This window comes from Centruroides vittatus, unplaced genomic scaffold (assembly GCF_030686945.1).
Source record: "Centruroides vittatus isolate TY-2023 unplaced genomic scaffold, ASM3068694v2 contig_564, whole genome shotgun sequence".
NCBI lineage: Eukaryota > Metazoa > Arthropoda > Arachnida > Scorpiones > Buthidae > Centruroides > Centruroides vittatus.
Window position 1 is genome coordinate 999,014 of NW_027122335.1, and position 24,635 is coordinate 1,023,648.

The window sequence follows — 24,635 nt, forward strand, 5'->3', positions numbered from 1 at the left end:
GATCATTAATAGCAGATATTGGCATTAATCCTCTTTTCCAGAAGAAAACATATCTCACTGAGTTTCTTGGTGTTCTTCTGTCATCAAATCCATTTTAGGTTCCATTATGAGCTCTTCAATGTTCTTTACTTCTCAGATGTGATTTTTGTTACTCCTTTAGCTCTGAGTCTTCTTGATTATACTGTATCTTTCTTACATAGGATTGAACTGTGCCTACTGTAGAACTGTTCAAGCCATACTGCCCAGCAACATCAGACAACTTCTGCCCACTACCTTTGCTATTATACTTTCACCATTCAAAAATAAAAACTGACGCAAAACTTAACGAGTGTCCACCCAACAGTCTTGCAAATACTATAAAAGAATTGTTTCTGTCAGAAAAATAAAAAACTTGAATTACAAGGGAGAATTTCAAAGTTTGGAGAAATACTATCCGATCAGTATATACCGGGTTGAGTGTTGATGTTGAAGTCTCCTGCGCTCTGAAAAGTTTCAAATTGTTGCCTGAAGACAAGGGAAGACCAATCGGTATTCGCTATTTTATGTCGCTTCTTGTGTGAGGTGTTCGTTGTCCGAACATAAAAAACTTTTGAGAAAGTGTTCATTAACCAATCACCCACTGTACACTCAACTTGCCTTATCCATTAATAAAATTATTTTTCATACTTATTCGAAATCAAAATAAAAATGCTTTTAATTTAGTAAAAAAAAATCTTGATAATCTGGTATATACGAAATATTGTAGTCTGATAATCTGCAGTACAATCTTGATAATCTGGCATATATGAAACCAAAAATTGTTGAATTAAGGAGATTGCCAGATTATTGAAAGTTCACACATTTTAATGAGTTAATGATTCAAACACAATAAAAATGTGATTAAATATTAATACAATTGATGTAATAAAAACAATTTAACACACAAACAACATGTGGACAATGTGGAATCAACTGTTAATGTTGCAGCAAAATACAAGTTGGGTTACTGATGAAAACATCCAAACATGTTGTCAAGACGATTGATTCTCACTAAATTTAGTGAAAAATTTTGATAGGATTAATTTTTATATTTATATAGTATTGAGTTATAAGATACCAAATGTTTTCTGAGCAATATTTAACAATCATAATGTTTACCTAATAATCTTTGATATTGTGTTCAAGCTCAAGTGTTCAAAGCCTGAATTGATATCATTCCATGTTTAATGGGAACTGGAGTTTGAACTAGTGGGAAGCTTGTCTATGACTTGGCAACAGTGCCAATAATATCTGAAAGTTGTCTACTGTAAGATTACTGGACATGTTGAACTAGCAAACAGCTGAATTATTCAGATGGTACCGTATTTTTAAATGGATTATCTTAGTTACATTTTACAATACTTACATGAATATGGCATCCTTTTCAACTACCAATGCTGGTGTCTTAAACGGAAAATTATATATCCTATGGACTAGATAATTATATAAAAGATCACAATTTTTATCTTCTTTTACAGATACATAAAACAATGATGCTCCATCTAGTATGTATTAAAGAAATATTAATTTGCCAATCAATATTAGCTTAAAAGTATATGTATATTATTTATAAAAATTTAGCTTTAATTTAGCAACCAAACATATTTAAATACTGGATTACTTTCAGACTATAATGAAGCTACTTTTTAATTAATTATTTAAATTACAGAATTCTGTAGTTTTTGACTTTACAAAAATTAACTTGATTCAAACTTGAATATATTCTGAGTTTAATTATGTCTAGTTATTAAAAGCAAACTATGGTTTATTAGTATGTTTATAGAACAGATTTAATATGTTGTAATGCATCAGACATTGATTCTTTAACATAAGAAATAATAATAAGCAGTAAAATTTTTCCATTAAAAATTAATTTTCAAGTCTTAAATAATTTCATTGTTATGATTTTTTGTTTTTAAAATCAAGAAATTATTATTTATATTGCATCTATAATTTAAATAATGTAGTTAATTAAACTTCTTCAATTAATAATGTGCTTAATATACTTAAATTTTCATAAATAACTAATAAAATTTTGAATTACCAAACTTTAATTCTAATATTAAATTTTTCATTTTATTCCTATAATAATATATCTGCTGCCTTTTCAAATTTTATTTCTATTATGTATTTACATAATAGAATATTTATTTAATATTGAAACAAATATATTCATAAATTTAAAAATATCTTGACTTATTAACTAATACTACTCATGATATTTAGACATAGCAATAATACATATGTGCATACATGATTTCATATATAATAATTTACTAATAATAAGTACTTGTTTAATTAATCATTCATAATTATAAAACATTACCATGTAATTCTTATAAAAACTGCATTTAAATAAACTGATATGAATGATTTATGTTATACAAAGTTACTTTTCTGTCAAATTTCAGTTTTATGCAAGGATGAGTCAAAAGTAAGTTACACTTGTATCAAAAGTAAAAGTATGAAACATACAGATAAAAAATTTTTATTTGTGTGAATGTATGATCCAAGTACTACTTTTTGACATAATCACCAAGTTTATTTAAACATTTATTATAGTGTGGCAAGAGATTTTCTATTCCTTCTTGGAAGTATTCCCATCCAACATGAGATAACCATTCTTATGTTGCATTTGTGTTGTCTTCATCAGAGTTGTATCAGCAATTCAAACAGTTGTTTTTCACAGGACCAAACACATGGAAATCACAAAATGCAAGGTCTGGACTGTAGGGAGGATGTTCCCATATAGTCTAGACCTTGTGCTTTTAATCTAATTCACAAAACAACACCTTTACTTGTTGCTGAGATAACTTTATTGAGAGAAACTAGGCCTATTGAGTAGGCCGAAAACGTTAGTTTCTCTCAATAAAGTTATCTCAGCAACAAGTAAAGGTGTTGTTTTGTGAATTAGACTAAGTATTTGCTGAACAAGTATCTGCCTTGTGCTTTTAGTCCAATTTTTCCAGTAGGGCCTTCATGATACTTGCTGAATCAGATGTGGCACTATCATGCAAAAGCCTTTCTCGCCAGACATTTCCCTCAACCTGCATTGAATTTCAGTGGGGTTACATCTTTTTGCCTGTAAGAAATGACTTTCTGCACAAACTTCCAATTTGAATGCTCCATCTAATTTTAAGCAATCAAATTAATCAGTTTTCAGTCATGATGGGTCACTGTCATGACTGAAAACTGATTAATTTCTACAGCCATCTGCTATGCCTTGTAGCCAGAAGTATTACCAGTGTTGCCACCAGATTTCATCTAAATATTATTTATCAAAAAACAGTTCTTACCAATTACTACTTACTTTTTGACTCTACCTTGTATATATGAATTAATAATATTTCTTAAAATTAATATTTTTTTTTCTTATTATTTACTTCTAAAAAATTTAATTATGAAGGTAAATCAATAATTATCCTCAATACATTAAAAAAATAAATAAATAACAGCAACATTAAAAATCTTAAAAGATCATCATCTTTCAACACAGTGCAGAATAAAACAGTAAAATGAAAGAAATAAATCTTTAAAATACAAAATCAATTTTATAATTTTCTTCTATTAATATATTAGTAGGCATCATTAGGTTTGAATATAATGATCAAGGATCTAGGACATCATTAAAAGCACTAAAATTAAATTTATTCCATAACATGCAATGTTAATACAATGTAGCTAAAACATTTGCATATTAAAATTTGATGCTGAAGTTTAAAAATATATTTAATTTCAATGTAGTACTATCTTTGCTTTATAATTCATGTGGCAAGTTGTTAGTCTCTTGAAATATGCTTGATCTATTCAAACAAATATCAAGTTTCCTGTACTATAAATATCTACACTTCACAGATGTTCTAATACAGGGGGTCTCCAAACTATGATTTCCAAAACCTATTTATCTGGCATACATAGCTTGTCTTTACAGATATGTTTTATCATCAACATTTGAACTAGCTCAAAGCACAAACTTTTGAAAAGTTAACTAGAATTTATTAATTCTGCAAATTAACCTTACTGCAAATGATTTTTACAAAAACCCATATAAAGAGAGGAGTTTGTTAATTTTTACAAATCTCTACCAGAAGAAAATTTTACAAGTCTTATGAAGTTTACACAGGGGATATTTTTGCTTCTGTATGTGCTATTTATCTTTATTATTCTTTTTGCAAACAAATATTTTTGAAAATGAAATATATATTAAAAAAAATGTCAATCATCACTGCACAAAGAATATCTAAAAAGATTTTAACACTGGGTGCCACAAAATTTATCCCCTATTTTGATGACACTCTTTCAAAAAAGAAGTTGCAAATTTCACATTGATTTATGTCTATTGTTATTCAGAAATAAAAGAATCTTAATCTTTAACTATATCTTTTGTACCAGCCTCCAAGACTTGTCTTTTACAGTTCACATTGCCATTCTCTAAGAAAGATCAGAGACCCCTGATCCAATATCTGAAAGTTCAATTTCTGGAGGGTTTGAACAATGCAGCCAGCAGTATCAAAATGTGAGTTATCAAACACCATATTACCTTTTCACAATAATCCTTAAAGTTTCCTTCAAATTGTAAGTTTTAACATACATATGTATAATCACTCAATGTAACTAGCACTATTTACTGTTGAGCCCTCACCTGATAATCTCCCATTTGCTACAGACCAAGAAGGGAAGAGAGTAGTTCATCAGTAGCCTGTCTCTCAACCATTTTTCAAAACAATATTTTGAGAACAAATAAGCTTATGCAATGACAAACTAAGTGCAATGAAAGCAATGTTTTCAACTATATTAAAACTTATATATAAAAGCAAGATATGTATGTTGAAAAATGATATTATTGTAGGATTTCTATTCTTGCTGTAATAATTCTAAAAATATACTGTAAATCATCATAACAAAGAGATCAATATAAAATAATAAAAAATTTTTTCTGCTTTAATGTTTTTAAAAATTAAGGACATTACATTATTGAAAACTTAAATTATACAGGGTGTTCCACCTGAAAGTACCCAGTTTTAATTTGCCATAAAAAATGAATGGTTTAAGATATATAAAAGGAACAAGTGGTATCTGGTGAAAAACTCAAGTTTTATAGAGATTTTTTCACACTGAAAGATGACGCAGAAGTCGAATTGTGAGTATTATTGTCCAGTTATGGTTTCGCCATAGAGAAAGTGCAGGTTATGGTCTGATATGCCTGATATCATGGCTGTGAAGATCTGACCGCCACCTTAAATCTCTTTGTGGGATTACTTGAGAGACATAATTTTGCAATTTCAGTCATAGATCTTTTCCTTCAGGATCTTTAATTATGCACCACTGTTTCACAGTGACAATGGTACATAATTGCAGTCATTGTCACAGCAGTGTATACAGCAGGAAATTGCTTACTGCCTTGAAGTTGTCACTGACTGCTGGAGCACACATACAGATGTGATTTTTTCAATACAATTTGGTGAATTTTCTCTCATATAAAATCTTTGGTGAAATTATATCTTTAACTGCTAATTTTTTATAGCCAAATCAAATTGGGTTATTTCAAATGGAACATCCTGTATTAAGTAAGTCCATAAAGTAAATTTTTAAATCTAATATATTACTCAAAATAAACTTTTTAAAATTAATCTTTAAATAAAAATTAAAAACATTTATAATGTTATTATTTTATTGGGGAAAAAATACTAAAAATAAATATTTAAAAATAATTATATCAATATTTTTATAAAATTTTATTTAACTTTTTGCACATCTAACTGTATACCACCCATTTTTTCTCTCTTTGTTTATACTTGCCAATTGGCATAATATAAAAGCAACTTTCCTTATTAATATAAAGGATACATTGAAGACAAAATTTTCTTATAGCTTGTTGAATGAAATCATAATGTTCTTCTTTGTAATCATAATCTTTTTCAAGAACTGACATATAATCTGTCTGGTAAAAGAATAAAATTTACAATATATAAACAATCTTAAATAATTTAATAAATAACATTTCATTATAAGTTCTATAGCTAAAAATTAAACACATTAATATACAAGGTATTCCATGTTGTGTTATGAACTAATCACTCTAAAACAGCTTATCTGATGCAAACAGTCTTTTTTTTATTTTTTCATGGTTTCAAAGATCTTCATATGATAAAATTATGTTGCTTCTTACCTTTTATAAGGGAGGATGAAGGAAACTGAAATTTCAAATAAAATTCTACAAGTTTTTATTTTTGATTCTACAAAAAAAAACTTTCATATAAAGCATTTTCTTATAACATGCATCTACTAAAATTTGTAGACAGTTGAAGCTTGCAATTAATTCAAATTGTTTAGTCCCTTTCTGATTTTGATTTATAAAAGATGTATCACTAAAACTTTCTAGGTAGTAGTATGTATCACTAAATTTGAGAAGAGAAATATAATTTCAATTACAGCCAAAGAAATTACAGCTAATTCCCTTTTACTCAATGAACTAGCCCAACATGTCTTGTAAGGCTGCAATCTTTGGAAAGTGCTTTGTTGGCCAACACAATGACCAGGGGAGGGAAAAGTAAATGAGAAGATGAACTTTTTTTCACACTTTTTACAACAGGCATGTTTATAAATGATTTAACTCCATCATATTTAATACTAAATGAAGTTTGGCAAATAATGCAATGAGTTGAACAAATATCACCATCACAAGTTAACCAATGTTTGAATTCATTCACTTGAGCCATAAATGTTTAGACTGACTCACCTTAAAAAATCAGATTTTAAAACTCAAAACGGCATTAAATTTGGTGTGAATAAGTATTTTTACTCAGAAACATGTGAATTGCATTTGAAAATTTAACATATTATAGCATCATCTGTGAATCACAACAAAAACTTTCATAATTATAATGAGAAAGTCTTTTTATCATTATAAGTAACATACTAAATATTAAAAATAATTTTATATAATATTTTTCAATTAAAATATAATTTTATTTACATTTTAATATATTTTGTTGACTGCTGGCCTCAATTTGAAACTAGATTACCCAATAGTTCAATCAATATTAACTCGTTTATAATTAAATATTTTAAAAAGCAGGCAAATTTATGAAACAAAAATTAATGAAATTACTAAAAACTTATAATAAATTTAAATTTGATTATCTTTTGTGTGAAACAACACTAAAACATTTTCTATAGTTATGTCACAAAAGAAAAAGAGTTGCAATTAATTTTAAAAATTTCAATTAAGGATTCAAAAAATGCAGGCAAAATTAAATGAACAAAAATTATGGCTTTTATACCAAAAGCAAAAGTAAAAATAAAATCAAATTAATTAAAATCAAATCAATCAAACCCTAAAACAATGTTTCTAAAAACCATTTAAAAGTTATTTTGAAATTTTCAAATTGTAAATCAAATTAATTTTTAAACTTATGTTATTTGTGTGTGGCACTGATGGAACATTTTGTTTTTAATATTTATATAGATATGCAGAATACAAATTGTCGGTCAAGCTGGCCCACAATACTGAATCATACTTGTGGCTGAGTCAGAATAAAAACTATTGTCAAATGTTATCTATTGTTTTTTTTACTGTGTCTTATTTACTCTACTTACAGCACCAATTTCCCCCGGTGGCAAAAACCAGAAGTGAAAACTTTATTACAGAAATCAAAATCCCATGATCCAAATAGTATGTACACCAATTTGGGTTGAGTTTGGCTGAACAAATTTTGTACAATCAAGCTTGAAACACCTCTACTTTAATTATGGTCACCCAATACATTATGGCTAACATAAGCACCTAGTGTTATCTTATAAATGTAATGATGATACTGTAATGAGACAAAATTTTATACTAAAATAATGAGGAGTGATAGAATTAATATAAATATGTCCGTTGATAACAGAGGAAATCTTACTGGATAATTACAATATTCTAGATCACTGTTTTTCAAAGTTTTGACATCTGTGTACCCTTTCTTAAATTTTCCTAAGTACAGAGAATCCTCTTGTCAAAAAACAATCTTTCACAAACTGCCCAAATGCAGCATTTATTGCAACTTGAGTAGGATAATTCATGCAAAATAACCAAAAATTAACACTTGCCCTCTTAATGACCTGTCATATGCTAATCACATTTTTACACACATTTCTCTAGATGAGAGGTTTCCTTAGAAATTTCAAGACAATAAACAAACAGTAAACTCATTGAAGTGAATAACTTCTTATGAGGAGAGACTGAAATGAAAGATGGATACACAGACATTTTACTTTTAGCTTAATATGAAAATATGGTTAACTTTTTGCTTAATTTCCTAAAAACAAACTCAGTTTTTGATAAATAAGATTTTATATTACTTAAAAAGAAATTCTATTTTTGGGACTTAAATCAATTTTCATCAAGTATGCTTAATACAATATTTATTGAATGAATTTAAACCTACTTTTTAGACTAACTGGACATAGTATTTTTCTTTTTTTTTGAAAAATAAATAAATTAAGCCTACATTTAAAATAGTTTGATAAATTTATTGTAATGGCAGATTCAGATTTAACCACTAAAACAGATGACATGTTATGACCACGATAGAATTATTTGTGAATAAAACCTGATCTATTTTGTTTGAAATAAAAACAGTTCATTGTTTTTGTTTAATTTTTGCAAAAATAAATTGAATTATTTATGATTTTATAGTTTATTTTGAACTGAATAGACTAATACATTAGGTGATGCAAGAACATACATTATACTGAAATTTACTGTTTGATATTAAGACAATAGTTTTATATTGCTTCTATAATTTCAAAGACAAAAGCAAATTTCTTAATATAATGAATATTCATCAATTAATATATAAATCTAAATGTGTGAAATTTGAATAAAAAGAATAAAAAAGATAGTGTTCTACCTATTTCAAAAATCAAATTCATAATATAGAATATAATTTGATCTTTTTTTTCCATCTTAGAAATTTATATAATAAATCATTCATTATGGAAGTTAATCTTTGTGACAATTTTTCTTGAACACTAGCTAAAAGATTCAATTTCACTAACTTTAAAATTTGTCTTCAAAACTCATCAATGACAAAGCTAATCCGATTTTGGTCTAACAAAAGAATTGTTTTAAAAAGTATCCAATACTTATATCTTTCTTTCCACTTAGCAGAAGCTATAATTTTAGATTATAAAACCAGAAAAAGTAGACTTAAAAGTAAACTTAATTAGATTATGTAAACTAATTTGTAATGTAACAATAATATAAATACCTTTGTAATGATGACAGCAATATCAATTCCAAGATTCTGAATTAATGTATTTTCTCCAAGAGTTAATAAAGAATCTTCTTCACCAAAATTAAATGTTCGTTTAAGAGGAGAAGTAACACCTTCTATTTCATCACCAGGTTCAATATAATCTTGAAATCTCTTTAAGACTGTTAAAATAGTGTACAATTATTACATAATTTTCCTAAATTTCAGTAACTTAATAATACATTTATTGACTTATAAATTGTTAATATAAAATTTCAAAACTATTTTTTTTTCTTTGTTAAATTTGAATTAAGTTATTATGTTCAAATTATACAGTACATCATACAAGTTCTAATATGGACAAAAAATATTTTAAAAAATTTCTTGTAAAGTATTATGATTTGATATTAAATTATACAGTAAAACTTCTCTAACTCAAAGCTCTAAAGTGCAGGAAAAACTTCAAGTTTAGACAATAACAGCAACAAATGCTGATCCTAAATAGATTTGTATTTTTACCACTCTTGTAATATATAAAGAATCTTTGATAGTTTTTTGTTTTAAACAGCCCATGTCGTGCCTTTCAGCAAAATGTTCAACTAGACTCTAATCAATGCCAAATTCTATTGGGCTAGATATGGCTAATTACTAAATAAATTATGCAACCAATTTGGCACTAGAGAGAGTCATTAGGTGCCATCTCTTAATAACTTTAATAATTATAATTTTTAATGATTAATGTTACCTATGGTAGTGAACATGGCGGCTCGTCTCTGAAACAGTGGGGATGCATGTTCTAACCTAACGTAACCTATTCTAATAATTTGATTGGCAATAATTATGGTAATTTATTAGAATAGGTTAGGTTAGAACATGCGTCTCCTCTAATGCCAAATTGGTTGCATAATTTATTTAGTAATTAGCCATATCTAGCCTGATAGAATTCGGCATTGGTTGGAGTCTAGCTTTATAGTATATTGGGTCCAGTGATGTTATTTATACAAAATGTTCAATGTAACTAATGGAATTGAACAGTTTTGCAGGTACATCTTATTGAGATAAAGTGAGAGGTCCTCTTGCTTTGGACTGGAACACTATCTGCAAATGGGTGTTGCGTAGTAAACATAACTGTCTGAAAATTTTATGGAAATCTGATAACTAGGATCACTTTGGATAGAATAAATATTAAAATTCAAGTCAGGGAAGTTGGTAGTAACAAAAATCGGTGTTAGTGACCATAAAAACCTTTGACTTGGACAAAATTCGAGTTAAGGAAATTCAAGCTGAAGAGATTCCATTGAGACCTATCAAGTATCCCATTTTCTTCAAGTTAAAAAATATTTGAGTTACAGACATTTGGGTTAGAGAAGTTTTACTATACACAGTTTCAGATCCATAGTATCATCAAAATTTTTCAATTTAAGGTGTTTTTAAAATAGATTATATCAGATATGAAATGATTTGTTAAATCAATATTTAGAAAATGTAGAAAAAGTATTAGAAAATTTAAGTTAGAATTTGGAAAAAGGAACTTCAATGTATTAAAAAAAAAGAGTGTATCTAAAGAACAATGACATTAAGAACCAAAAATGACTGAAAAGAAAACTTTTCTCACAAGTCATAATAAACCATCTTTATCAGTTTTATTATCAAGAAAACTGATAAAGATGGACAGAGAATAATAACAGATCACATTCATTAATATTTAAGGCTAATCCAACTGAAACGTTTACTGAGCCTTTGAAGAAATTCATGTAAAGTTGTTTTATGTAATTGAAAATTAACAAATCCCATAAAAATTTTGTCACAGATTGTTTGAGTTTGTATAATCATACAACAGAATAGTCTAGATTTGTAATTCAGAAATATTTAGCACTAACTATTCAAACTGAGAAGAATTTAAACCAATCATGAACAACCTGCAGCCTCGAGCTGCACAGTCTGTAAAATATTAGGACCAATCTGCATAATTAAACCAATCTGCAAGGTCCTAATATTTTACAGACTGTGTAATATTAGGACCTTGCAGACTGTGTATTAGGACTAATATTCAGCTTCAGACTTTGGAAATGTAAATTTATTGGAATGTATTTATTATTGTCTCAGTCATTATGCAAGTCTAATTAAGCTGATATTTGTGACAAAGAACATTCAAACTAAACTTCATCATTGAAAAAATGAGAATAAGCTATATATTACTAGTTTGCATATCCTTAGCATATATTATTTTAGCAATTAGTGTACTGACAGTTATGGAGTGTGTTGGTATAGGAAATCCTCACTCATTTGAACTCAGGTGGTACAAAACCTCGTTAGTTTGTAACTGTACTATTTGTTCTGATATGGAGATCTACATGTTGAGGAATTTGGTTAGCTTGAAATACAGTTACTTTGAAATTCAAAGTGAAAATTCTGTCCAAACTATGACATGCATATGTTAACTTGTACATTTAGATCAAAGTTTATATGACTCCATACTATAAGAAAACAACAGAGCACAAACAACTCTAATTTGGTCAACATGTCTGCTTTTACAGTAACACATTTTCTGGTGTCATCTTACCTACTGACTACCCTTTTTCTCTTATCTCATAAAATACAGCTGATTGGGCTCCAAGTAGCAGATTGAAATATTTGTCTGGTTTTATACTTCTTTATTTGGGCAACTTACTACTTTTTGTTCAACATGTAGCAGTTTTTGAGCCAGATTGATAACCATCAGACACCTTTCCAAATTCTGTAAAACAAACAATAAATCTAAACTTTTACACAATTGAAATATTGATTCAAAGTTACCTTTCAAAAGTGACAGCCTCTGAACAGTCAAGGTAACAGCCTACTGCTCTGGGGGACCCAGGAACAAATCCAAACAGGTTGAAGTATCCCCAGGAATTTTTCAGGGGTGGTCCGTCTGGATATGTCAGGCCCCATCCCTCACCAGCCAACCACCCCATTGTGGGCCTGGCCAAATCTATTATGGGCTTGCTAAAAAGAGGCCCTCTTAGTACACACAGGATGGAAAGAGTAAACAAACAAACAAAAAAAAAAAAAAACACTTAAAACTGGGTATACTTGAATTAAAACCACTAAAAACCTAAAATCCAGCAATTTTTAACTAAATGCTAACTAACTGATTCAAAATTTCATCTTAAAATTTTTCAGTTCTAAAACAAGTCTGGTGATGGGCTGATCTGGCTCAAAAAGCATTTTATACATTGAACAAACAATTACTTATTGTGACATCATCACAATGCCAGGCTACAATTTTTAATCATATTCTTAATTTATTCAATTTAAAATATGTTTTCCATGTCAAATTTATGGTGTCTTGCTCCTGTACATAACACAAAAGTCATGCAGTCACCTATCCAACTCTGTTCAAAAGAAAATTTTTGAATTGAAATAACGTGACTTCCTGTCCAACCTGAAATATAGTTATAGTATATAGTTAATCAAAGCCTTCTGCCCCTAAGCATTCCATATCTGGTCTTGACTTTCATCTATCTAACATTGTTCTCGAGATTAAAGAAGGACAAACAGTCAGACAGCAACAGTGGGAATTTATGTCTTCAGATTGCAGCCCAATGAAAATAACCTCTAAGTGAATCAGCACTTTTATGTGGTTAAATTTTTTTATATATCATTTACAAAATATGCAATTCTTCAATAATTTGTACATATTCTTCTCTTAAAATACAAAACACTTGATAACAATGTATTCAATTTAAAAAAACAATATAAATCAAATTCTAATCATAGACAACATAAAGCCAAATAAATAAATTTTCAACTTTAAATTCAATTTAAGATTACTTACTTCTTTGTCTGTGTTGTTCTAAAATTTCTTGAGGTAATCTTAATCTATCAATATGTTCATCCAAGATAAGTGCCCAATTCTGTAATGATTCCAAAATATTCCATGGTTGTGTCATAGAAGCAGTGAGGAGAACAGTTGTATGAGGAAGTGTTTCATCATTTAAAACAAATTTTAAAAGATTTCTGTGCCATGGATCTCCATCCACAACCCATACTCCCAAACGTGTATGATCTGAAAATTTTTTAAAAATTTATATAACAGCAATAACAATTTTTTATACATTATATATATAGTATTTTTAAATCATAAAATCTACAGACAATAATTTTTCAACTCAATTACATTTGAAGTATATAAAATACAATTGAACTCTGTTATAATGAGCATTAGGGAACCAACAAGATTTCCTCGTTATATCCATGAAGAGCACTGGCATAACTAGTGGAAAAATGTTTTGGGTACAGACACTTTGGGTGTGTTCTGCAGGTGACAAATTTGTAGCTATGCCACTGGTGATTTTATGAAAATCTATCTTTTAATTTTTTATTCTAAATAATTTATATATATATATATAAATACATTATATAACTATTAATAAAAACACAGTATAAACTACAACATAATTAATATTAAACAATTTACTTTTTCATAATTAAAGACAACACTTATTAATATGCTCAATCTCATTAGTCTTTTTATCTACAAATCTTAAAATTGATGATAGCTTTGTTTTTCCATAATGTCTTACTGTCAAAGATGACGAAGAAAACTTTCACTTTTATAACCACTTAAAAGAGTTTTTTGAACAAATAAACTGAAATGCTATGTCCTTTGAATCTAATGTTCATCCAAGTTCAAGAATTACTCAGAAGACAATTTTATTTTATTAAAGGAAATGCATTTCCTTTAATAAAATATACGTAAATCAACTGTTCCTTGTGTGATGTTTTACTGAAGAAAGAAAGCCACTAGCTTTTAATTCTTTAAAGTCTACTAAAACCAGTAATGGAACATTAATTAAAAGAATTACATTAATAGAAATTTACTATTATTTCCATTGGAGATCCTCAATACCTTAGATAAACTGTATAGATTTTGAAAAATAATAATTTAGTCTTTATTTTGTCTTGAATAAAATGCCCAATGAAAAGTTAAAATTTGCTAAGGCTAAGGAAGTCTCAAAAATATCTTTTTATTTTTTAAAATTAATATAAGAAGTTGCAAAAACAAATGAATAATTTTTTCCTCAAAAATTTTGATAAATAAAACAATTATGTAAATTAATTCTAATCAATCATAATTGCAGTTTAAAGTCAGTGTATAACTCCCATTTAAAATGCTCTTTTATACATAGATAATCTGCGAGTTATATGCACTAAAATACGACACTTAGCACAACCATTCACTAAATTAAATATTCTATCCAAAGAACAGTTAAATGCAGAATCTGCTAAATTTTGAACGTATCTGCAAAATGCTTATTCCGAGTAATGAAGATGATAACTTATAACTACAATACATCTAGTATTACAGTATCATTAGTATTAGAATGAGATCTTATTTCATTAAATACGGACTTGAAATATCAACATTTTTCTATATCTTATATATTTACAGGAGAAAACATTATTTAATACAGATCTATTTGTAGATATAAAATAAAACTTAGACATACCATCTCTGTATTCATCTCTGATATAGATATAATGATATTCTAACCCAGATCCTTTTTTAGGATCATCGTTGCCTTGCAATTTAGCAATCAGTGAAGTCTTTCCAGATTCATTATCACCTAAAATAATAAATTAAAAAAATTATTTAAATTAAGATTAAATTTTTAATGGAATAATAAAATAATGAAAAATATTCAGCAAAACTGGATTCATAATTAATTCACTAATATGTTTCTCATATGATGATAATGCAACAATGCCATTCATCACAGGTGGTAACAATAATAAGAGATAGAAAAAGCAACTACAACTATTATCTTTACTGTAGATATTCCCAGAAACATGGTTAGTACTGTAAAGGTACTAATTTTCCTCAAAAATGTAAAAAAAAAAAGGTTAAATTATATCAGCTCGTAGATTCTGGCTATTCTGATTTTAGCTATGATTCGTAAAATATTTGCTTCATATATTTTACCAAAGAGCACTATTTCAATGCAAAGATGAATGTTGTTGTTGTTAGGATTCTGCATTAACAAACCTGCATAATAATCCAATAATTTTGATTTTAAACTTAGAATGATCTAAGTGAAGCATAATGTAGATTTTATAATTTACATTCATGAAATAGTATGAATGAATAAGATTAGAAAAGACAATTTCAGGGCTTTAGCATGTAGAATGGATGAAAGTCCTTTTTTCTTTCTTTCTTTTTTTTAAATGGACTTTATAGAAATTAATATATGACACATTCTCTGTATCAAAAAACAAGTTTTTTTTAATTTTTAACCCTCCTATCAATTAGCCAGTTAAGAGAATATCTGAAATGTGTAAGCAAACAAGTTAAATATTCATTAAATCATGAAAACTGATGAAAGACCACAATAAAGTAACCCAATATTAACATTATTGACTGTTTTATAACAAACACAAGGAGATATAACAAAAAAAATTCTAATTAAATGCACATAATTTTTTTTTATATAATAAACAAAAAATTACTGAAAATATATTATTAAAAATACTAAAATATAATATTATCTCAAAAATCATCATAATTTATAGGGAGAAATAAAAAACAAAATTAAAAAAACAAACAAACTTTCATCAAGTGCAAACACAAGTATGGAATTTGGGAGTGTTACCTCCTGCAATTATAACTATTGCTTGCAACTATCAAACATTTGAGAGATTTGAAGTTTCAATTAAAATAAAATGAAAATTTTTGTTAAAATTATCAGCTGATTTTCTTGATGTGAAAATTATCTATTGTTGTTCGCAATAAAACTGTGATTTTATCAAACAAAAGTGGATCATAGGACTTTACAGGATAACCTTGGAAAAGCTCATCAAAATCCATGAAATACATTCCTGAGCCCCTTCTTACTAGTCTTAAAGTGCAAGACAAATAGTTAATACTCTTCAAATAAAATATTAACTGAAGAGACTGTGCTCTGAACATAGGTGAATTTCCTGACACTTCTCTGGCTTTATGAAATAAATGTTAATTGTTGTTTCAGGTCAAGACTATACAACAGTAAAAAAATTTTTTTGTTGTTTTTATATAATGACTGTATAAATACAAAAGAACCTAAAAATTTGTTAAAACCAAAAGGAAATTAAGGTAACAAAAAACCCTAACCTCTCGTCCATATTACAAATACTGTGATACCTCAGTTTTCATCCATAATCTGTCTGAAAACAATCAGCAAAATCCAAAACCAATGAAAACAGAGGCAATTATTTCCATATGAATCAATGTAAATCCAATTAATTCATTCTAGACACTCCAAAATACATACCAAAAACACATTTTATAGAGAATTAATATAGATGTTAAATACTAAAAGCAATAAGAAATTAACATAAAAGACTAATTAGCATAAAGATAAAAGCATTAAGATTAAAGATAAGATAATTAGCATTAAGATGAAAACAATGGAATTGTTTGGCTAGACACGCAGGGTAATGTCTTGTCTTGTAGAAGCTAGTTGGACATAAGCTTCTAGCCTATATCGCCGTGGTAAAGTGTGACATAATTGTCATGTAATAGCAGTTGTATGCATTTATGATGGTGTATTGAGGGGAATAATGCCTTCTGAGAAATCCATTTAAGGGTAACTGGCCCCTATCAAGGCGTTACAGACGTGGGGAAAACCTGGAAAACTTCACTTGGCCTGCCCACCCTGGCAAAGCGCAAACCCACGACCAAACTCCCAGTGTTCAGGGAACGGAACCATTGGCCAATGGTGGGCTGTTGCGGGGTAATGTTCACACAACAAGAAATAATGCCACACTGTGCTGGAAAATGCATGGGTCGCCCTTTGTTTTCTCAAAATTAGCAGCGAGGTCACTTGAGCACAGTGACAAAATCCAAGGAAATTGATGAAAACCGAGACAAATTTTTAACAAAAAATATCAACAAAAACCAAAACCAATGATAACTAAAGTCAACAAAAACTGAGGTATTACTGTACTTTATAAATATATACAATGTAATAAAAAAATTTCTAAATTTACATATCATACAACCAACAACTTTCATTCACATGCAAAGCATATCCTTATCTCTGCAAAAGCTTTCCAATATTTGGCATTAATTCAAATATTTGCAGATTCCATATTGACTCTTGTAATATTTGAATACAGTACAAACTAACAAAATATTTGAAAAGATTGGCTGTATTATTCTTTTGTACTGTAGTTTTGTATTATCATCAGTTTTGTCTTGGGTACATGAAAATATATCACCATAATAAAAAATCAAGAAACAAACTACTTATAACTTTGTACAAATCACTGCTTATCTATTTCTCAATCAACAAATCCAGCAATAACAAACTTTTTAATGACACTAATATTTTCAGTCTTATTGAAAGATCTTTCTCAGGCACTCATCACAAGTTATGAAAAAACAGAAAAATGGAATGATTAAAAAAAAAAAAAACAATTAAAACATTACAAATATTTAAATATTAATATTCACAGAATGCTTGGAAAGAACATATATTCAAAATAATTTGTATATAAAAAAACTAGCAGATGATCCAGGCATTACTTGGGCAAAAAATAACGGCAGCAAAGATTACGATTATTAGATTATTTCATACTTCTAATCCTTCTATTATATTACATTATAGTACTTGATTTATATAACTACAAAGGTTATCTTACATAAGAGTTTATCACATTGAGTATCCATTCTAATGTGGCCGTTGGCCCTATTGTTCACATATTTGTATATATTTTTATATGTAATATAAGTTAGTTTTAGCAATTCCTTCGTTTCCTTTGTCTTATCTATCTTCTAGAATTTTCCCTTCCACTCCTTGTACCCTTTGGGTGGGATTACTGTTTCGAAGAAATAAACAATGAGAACAATAGAAGAGTAAGACCCCGGGATTCTTGAGGGAGAAAGAGACTCACTTTGTGACTGGACGGCAGAGAAAGAAAATGTAAAAAGAAAGGAAAAAAAAAAAAAACAAAGAAAGAAAGAAAGAATTGCTCTCAAACGAAGTGCATGGGTTAGTAGCAGGAGTAAAGGAAAGGATACTGAGAGCCAAAAATCGGACTAGAGAGAAGTCTTCTAGGCTAACGTAGAGAGCCAAAGAGAGGACAACTAGGAACGAGAGATTCACCGAGAAGACGGGAAATTTACAAGACTGAGAAGGACTCAAGAGTGGTATATTCCACCCAAGGATCTACACAAAGAAAGGGAAATCCTGGGTATTTCACTATTCCTATATATCTTCACCCTTGTTCTTTTCCTCTAGTTTTCAGTAGAATAAGTTTTAGTTTTAAGACCCACACGTGTCTGACTGTCGGGTTCCATTTCGCATGTGTTCCTTTTTTTTGTACTTATAGACAGAATGCCCGTACAAAGGATTAGTTTTGTAAAGTTGGGATCCATTAAGAACCTGTTTCTTTTCTTTCTGGCAAGAATAAAATCATACCTTTTGTTAAAACTGACTGGTTTTGGCTAATTTGTGTGTCAGTCTGTTCGCGGAACCTATTACACCTCACCACGAACTTCCACACTAACACATTTTAAAAATTCTTTAAATTGTGTACAGTAGAGGAAGAAAGAATTTTTTAAATGTATTAGATTGATCACTTGGTGTGATAAACCCTTATGTAAGATAACCTTTGTAGTTATATACTTCATAAATCAAATACTACAATATAACAAACATTAAAATGAAAACCACATAAATAGTTTGGTTTTGTAGTCTATCATTGTCATGTTTATCACAATACTTGAACAGTATGAAATGGCACAATTTCATTGGCCAAGTAGACAGCCATTAAAAATATATCTTAAATTTTTCAGATATCATAATATTTTCTAATGTTAGTTCTAAGAAACTGTACCATTCACAGCTGAATATCAAATGGTAATCTGCCAACATATCAAATTTCCCCAAAAACGAACCAAATATTTAAACTTGGTACCCTTAAAAACCACTTAAAACATATTTTGTGCAGGCTAGTAATCTTGTATTATATAATTTTCCTATTCAAATGCCACCATACCACTAGTCTGATAGGAAGAAGAGACTGTTGAGAAAATGGGTTGAAGTAATTCAACCAAAAGTAGTCATTGACCTCCTCCTGGAAGAGAGAATTCTCAACAAATAATTAATACTGGTCTATTATACAGTGGGTGATCAGTTAATGAACAGTTCGGTTAACAAACAAATCGAATAACAAACACTTTCACAAAAGATTTTTATGCTCGGACAATGAACACATGTTCAGATAATGAACACTTCACAGAACAAACACAAGAACTGACATAAAATAATGAATACTGATTGGTCTTCCCTTGTCTTCGGGCAACAATTCAAAACTTTTCGGAGCACAGGAAACTTTGACATCAATGCTCAACCCGGTATATACTGATCGGATAGTATTCCTCCAAACTTTAAAATTCTCCCTTGTAATTCAAGTTTTTTATTTTTCTGACAGAAACAATTCTTTTAAAGTATTTGCGAGACTGTCGGGCGGGCACTCATTAAGTTTTGTGTCAGTTTTTATTTTCAAAAGGTGAGAGTATAATAGCAAAGGTAGCGGGCAGAAGATGTCTGATGTTGCTGGCTTGAACAGTAGGCACAGTTCAATCCTATGTAAGAAAGTTACAGTATAATCACAAAGACTCAAGCAGCTAAAGGAGTAACAAAAATCACATCTGAGAAGTAAAGAACATTGAAGAGCTCATAATAGAACCTGAAACTGATCTGACAACAGAAGAATGCCAACAAACTTGGCGAGATATGTTTTCTTCTGGAAAAGAGGATTAATGCCAATATCTGCTATTAATTACTTCTGAAAAATCCTGAAGTAGAGAGAAAAACAATCGACATTGGACAGATTCTTTAAGCCCACAAACAGAAAAAACATGACTAATAAAAATGCAAGACTGTGTATATATGTGTTTTTATTATTACATATAAATAAACATAGGAAGAAAGTATATATTTTTTATTTTTTGAGGTCTCCAGAATGAATTAATCAAATTCCCATAAAAACCTATGGTAAATCGATAATTGGTTAACAAACAAAGTCTTGGAATGGATTATGTCCATTAACCGATCACCCACTGTATTTGAAAAGTGATTCGTATTAGACAGGTTGTGATGGCCCCACATTTGATCAAAGTTGCTAACCTTAATGTCCAAAAGACTTCATAAAAAACTTGTATGTATAAATAAATCTTGTAAAATGCTAGAATAATTCCTTTTATATGATAATAAAGTGTTTAAATTTTGGCAATAGATTGTATAAATTACCATGGAAAGTATGTTCTTGTAAATATTGTATTTATAGAAAAATTATTAAGCTGCAATTTGAAAAAATTGTAGACCTATAAATTCTGACTGTCATCTCATTTGTCTGACTGTCATCTCATTTGTCTGCCTGTCTGTCCTTCCTTAATCTCAAGAAAGGCGTTAGCTAGATGAAAGTTGAGAACAGATGTGAAATGCTTAGGGTAGGAGGTCCAGATTAACTATATATGAACTTCTGGTTTGGAACCAAAGTAATGTTATTTCAATTCGAATTTTTTCCCTGAATGGAGTTAGATAAATGACCAACATGATCATTGTTAACAGGAAAAGTATGATATATGGGGACAATACAACCCCTAAAAGATTGAAGAATGAGCAGTTATTTATTGTGACAATGTCACAATAAATAATTGCTCATTAGAATTAGTTTGGTTTATTTGGTAATGGCAATGCAAGACATAAGTGATCTGCTAAGGAGGATGCATCCTGGAAAGACTTTTACGTAAAGCTGGCCCAAATTTAAGTGTTTCTAATGTGAAGAAACCCCAAAACACTCCACATGGCCAGTCCATTGGCCATGTGAGAACCCACAACCAACTATTGATGTTTGGTGGTTTTATCCACTTGGTTACTGGAGAAACCAACTTTACTTAAACCAAATAACCGGAGCAAAAATGTTATACTATTGCAAACATTTTCAATGCCCCTTCTGGGCTCTTCTTCAGGCTTTTACGTAAATCCATTGCAAGCTGTTCATTCAATTTTCAAATTTCAATTTAGAAGGCATTTGATTTCTGATTCAAAACACGCACCTATTCCAAGATATTCAAATATCGGATATTAGTATGAGATTCAAAATACACCTAGATTCAATTTAAACCATTATAAAACAAATATAAAATCAAATGCTATCGTCAATTAGGACTTGCCATGCCATGGAAAGCAACATTTCTTCTTTAAAATTAATGCATGTGGACTTGCAACCTGCCTTAAATATTTCCATTGCCTCCAACACTTTGAGGTGATCATGATGCAGGGTGGTGAGGATGATGCGTGCTTCATTAAAGTCAGCTGTGATGTCCAGGTACGTCGCATAAATCGAAAGGGCATTATGCATTTATTGTGTAGTATGTCTGACTTATGTTCCTTTAATCTTACCGCTAATGAACGTGTGGTGGAGCCAACATATACCATTTCTCTATCGCATCTGCCATCTCTTACCGGGACTCTGTAGATCCTGGTAATCTGTCTGGATTGGTATGGTCTTTTCTATTCCTTAGCTGTAAATGGACGAACATTGCCTATACGCTATATTGATCTCATGCTTCTTTGCAATTGCATTATATATTGATTTTAAATGCAGGTTATAAGTGGATCATCTTCCTATCATTTTCCTTTTCATTTTTCGGTATTTCCATCCTACTAGACCAGGCATGGCCAACAGTTTTTGCTCCCCCAGGCCGAATTGGAAAGAAAAATTTTTCGCAGGCCAAACGAAATATTAAAATTAAAAAATGTTAAATACAAAAAACGATTCATTTAAGTAAATAAATGTTTAAATATATTAGTATTATATTTCTAGCAAAGCACACAAATTACTAAGTTAAATTGAATATCACCTGTATATCTTGAATTACTGTCTAACATATATTATGATAAATATTAATATTTTAAATTTATCATTTTTTTTTATTCTGGCGCTATCACACAGACAAGTACAAAAGTTGTAAATCTCTACAATGAAATTTTTTTAAAAAATAAAGAAGTATCGTGAATCCATTCAACCAATTATTGGAAGTTAAGTAGCTAATATTGAAGAATTAATCCTGAGCTGTATAAATTCATTAAGCAGGCCGGATCCGGCCCACGGGCCATATGTTGGCCATGCCTGTGCTAGACGCTACTTCTTACATATGTTTGTAGCTTTCACATAACCTATGTATAAGATTGTTGTATCTATGCTCAATGGCTATCCTTTCTATATTTCTTATTTCTTGTGTTAATGCATGCGTAGTGGAAGAGTGTGTGACTGCTCTCCTGACCAATGCTCTGAAGGCTGCTATTTTATAAGAAAAGGGATCACAGGATCTTATTGGAATATATGTTGAGACAGCATTTGGTTTTCGATACACAGCAGTGTGTATGTTCAATCCATCAATTATGATGTCCACATCCAAGAAGTGGACTCTGTCTGGGCTGTGTTGTTCAATCTCAACAAATAGTCCATAGAGATGTCGTTCATTGTGTCTATAAAGCATTTAATATCAGGTTTCATCCTCCAAAAGATGATATCATCATCTACGTATCTCCTATATAGGAGAATATTGAGAGGAAGTTAGGTAGGGTTCTGCTTTCCAACCTTCTGACCACCATTTCGCATAGGTCTCCGGATAACGGACTGCCCACAGGGACACCCCTACTCTGTGCGTACATAATCCCTTTAAACTGGAATGCCAAACTATAACATGCCAAGTGAGCCAATTCTAATAAATTTTGGTGCATTGATCTATCATCTGTTTTTGTAAACAATAAGTCCCTTATCTCACAAAAACATAGTGGAAGCTCTATCGATGGGTATAACAACCTAAAGTCCAACACTGTAGTGTACATGGGGGAGGCAATCTCCTTAAGTTGTTCCAAAATCTCTACTGGGCTGGATAGTGTGAATTGGTAACCTTCCAGGTGTGTGGCATGCATGTTGTGTATGCACCTCTAATTTACGAGTGGGCGCTCTAGCCTTGTCCACTACAGGACGAAGTTGTTGCCATTGCTTATGCATCTTGGCAAATGCGAATAGTTTAGGGACATCAGGAGTCTCCACGATGATGTTCTTCACACCTAGCCTGTTGGCGAGCTTTGTATTGGCAAAACATTTAATCCTGGAATGCATCTTATCCACCCAGTTAACTTCAACCTCTGAGCATTGTGTTATGGTGGGGTATTCACTTAGGTGCTTATCATATATTTCACACTTTATCATAACCACGAGTTTGGCCTTGTCAGCTCTGACCAATACAATGTTGTTGTATCGTATCAATCCAGAAGTTCATCTTAACTTTTCTCTTAGGTCTTTAACTTCCAGGGATTCCTTAGCTTTTCTAATTTTAATGGTTGCCAACCATCTATAATACTCTTTTCTGGTTCTGAGAAAGCCCATTAGGATCTCCAAGTCAGGGATGTAAGGTCGTCAAGCATTATTCCAATGACATTCCAAATGCCATTGTCGAAACTTCTAGGCTTACAAGATGATGGCCTCAATGTTCACATTTTAGAGATGAAAACTTCGGCCGCAATCTCTCTAGTGTTTCCAACTTAGCCAAAGAATTTAATATGCCAAGATCATAATTGGAATTACCTAATGTTTTATGTCTTCTAAACAATAATAACCTTACTCTTCTTCCCCTTCTACCACTATACTGTATTTATTTAGTACAATAAAGATAAAGTTTTACAAGCAACAAAATTTTTATTCTTTTAGAATTTTTTTTTTTTAGGATGGGAATGAATTAATTGAATATCAGTTATTTATTATGAGAAAAATTGTTTCTATATTCGTCATTTTCCATATTCATTAGATTCTTAGGAACAAATTTATGACAAATATAGAGGTTCCATTGTACATAGTTAAAAAGTTTTCTAAGAACTCCTAAATTATGCATTATTTTACATTTTACATTTTTTCATATTCCATTTTTATAATTATATCTTAATATTTTTCAATTACTGTTTATTTAAGATATTGTTACTTGATATTTATTATTATATCTGATTTTGTTTTCTTTTATATTTACATATATTTTTCATTATTTTTTTGTATTTAAATTTATGTATTCTAATTTGGAACACCAATGTTCCAATCTTCTTGTTTAACCTGAAGATGACCTATTGAATAGGCTGAAAGAGTTTGTTTAGCTTTAATAAATTTTCTCAGCAACTGAAGGCATATTTTGATGGTCTACAAACATCCTCATTTATATATGTAGATTTATAAAGTAAAAAACTGAAAAGAAACATAATTTACTAAATTTTAAGAAATAAAACTTCACAGGTCAAGTAGTCTTCGTTATAGAGTATGTTTCCCACAGGATGGCAGAGAGTAATTTTT

General features: G+C 29.7%; 1 protein-coding gene across 2 annotated transcripts in view; it reads right to left on the reverse strand.

Annotated features, from left to right (window-relative positions):
• Nucleotides 1-24,635, reverse strand: part of LOC136978952 (cytoplasmic dynein 1 light intermediate chain 2-like) — a 47,874-nt gene that overhangs the window by 15,652 nt on the left and 7,587 nt on the right. For both annotated transcript variants that reach the window (XM_067274799.1, XM_067274798.1), the window contains exons 3-7: nucleotides 14,750-14,866; nucleotides 13,075-13,305; nucleotides 9,273-9,439; nucleotides 5,866-5,959; nucleotides 1,385-1,520 (exon numbers count right to left, since the gene is read on the reverse strand). In XM_067274799.1, the coding sequence (XP_067130900.1) occupies nucleotides 1,385-1,520; nucleotides 5,866-5,959; nucleotides 9,273-9,439; nucleotides 13,075-13,305; nucleotides 14,750-14,866 (745 nt within the window). The remainder of the gene's footprint in view (nucleotides 1-1,384; nucleotides 1,521-5,865; nucleotides 5,960-9,272; nucleotides 9,440-13,074; nucleotides 13,306-14,749; nucleotides 14,867-24,635) is intronic.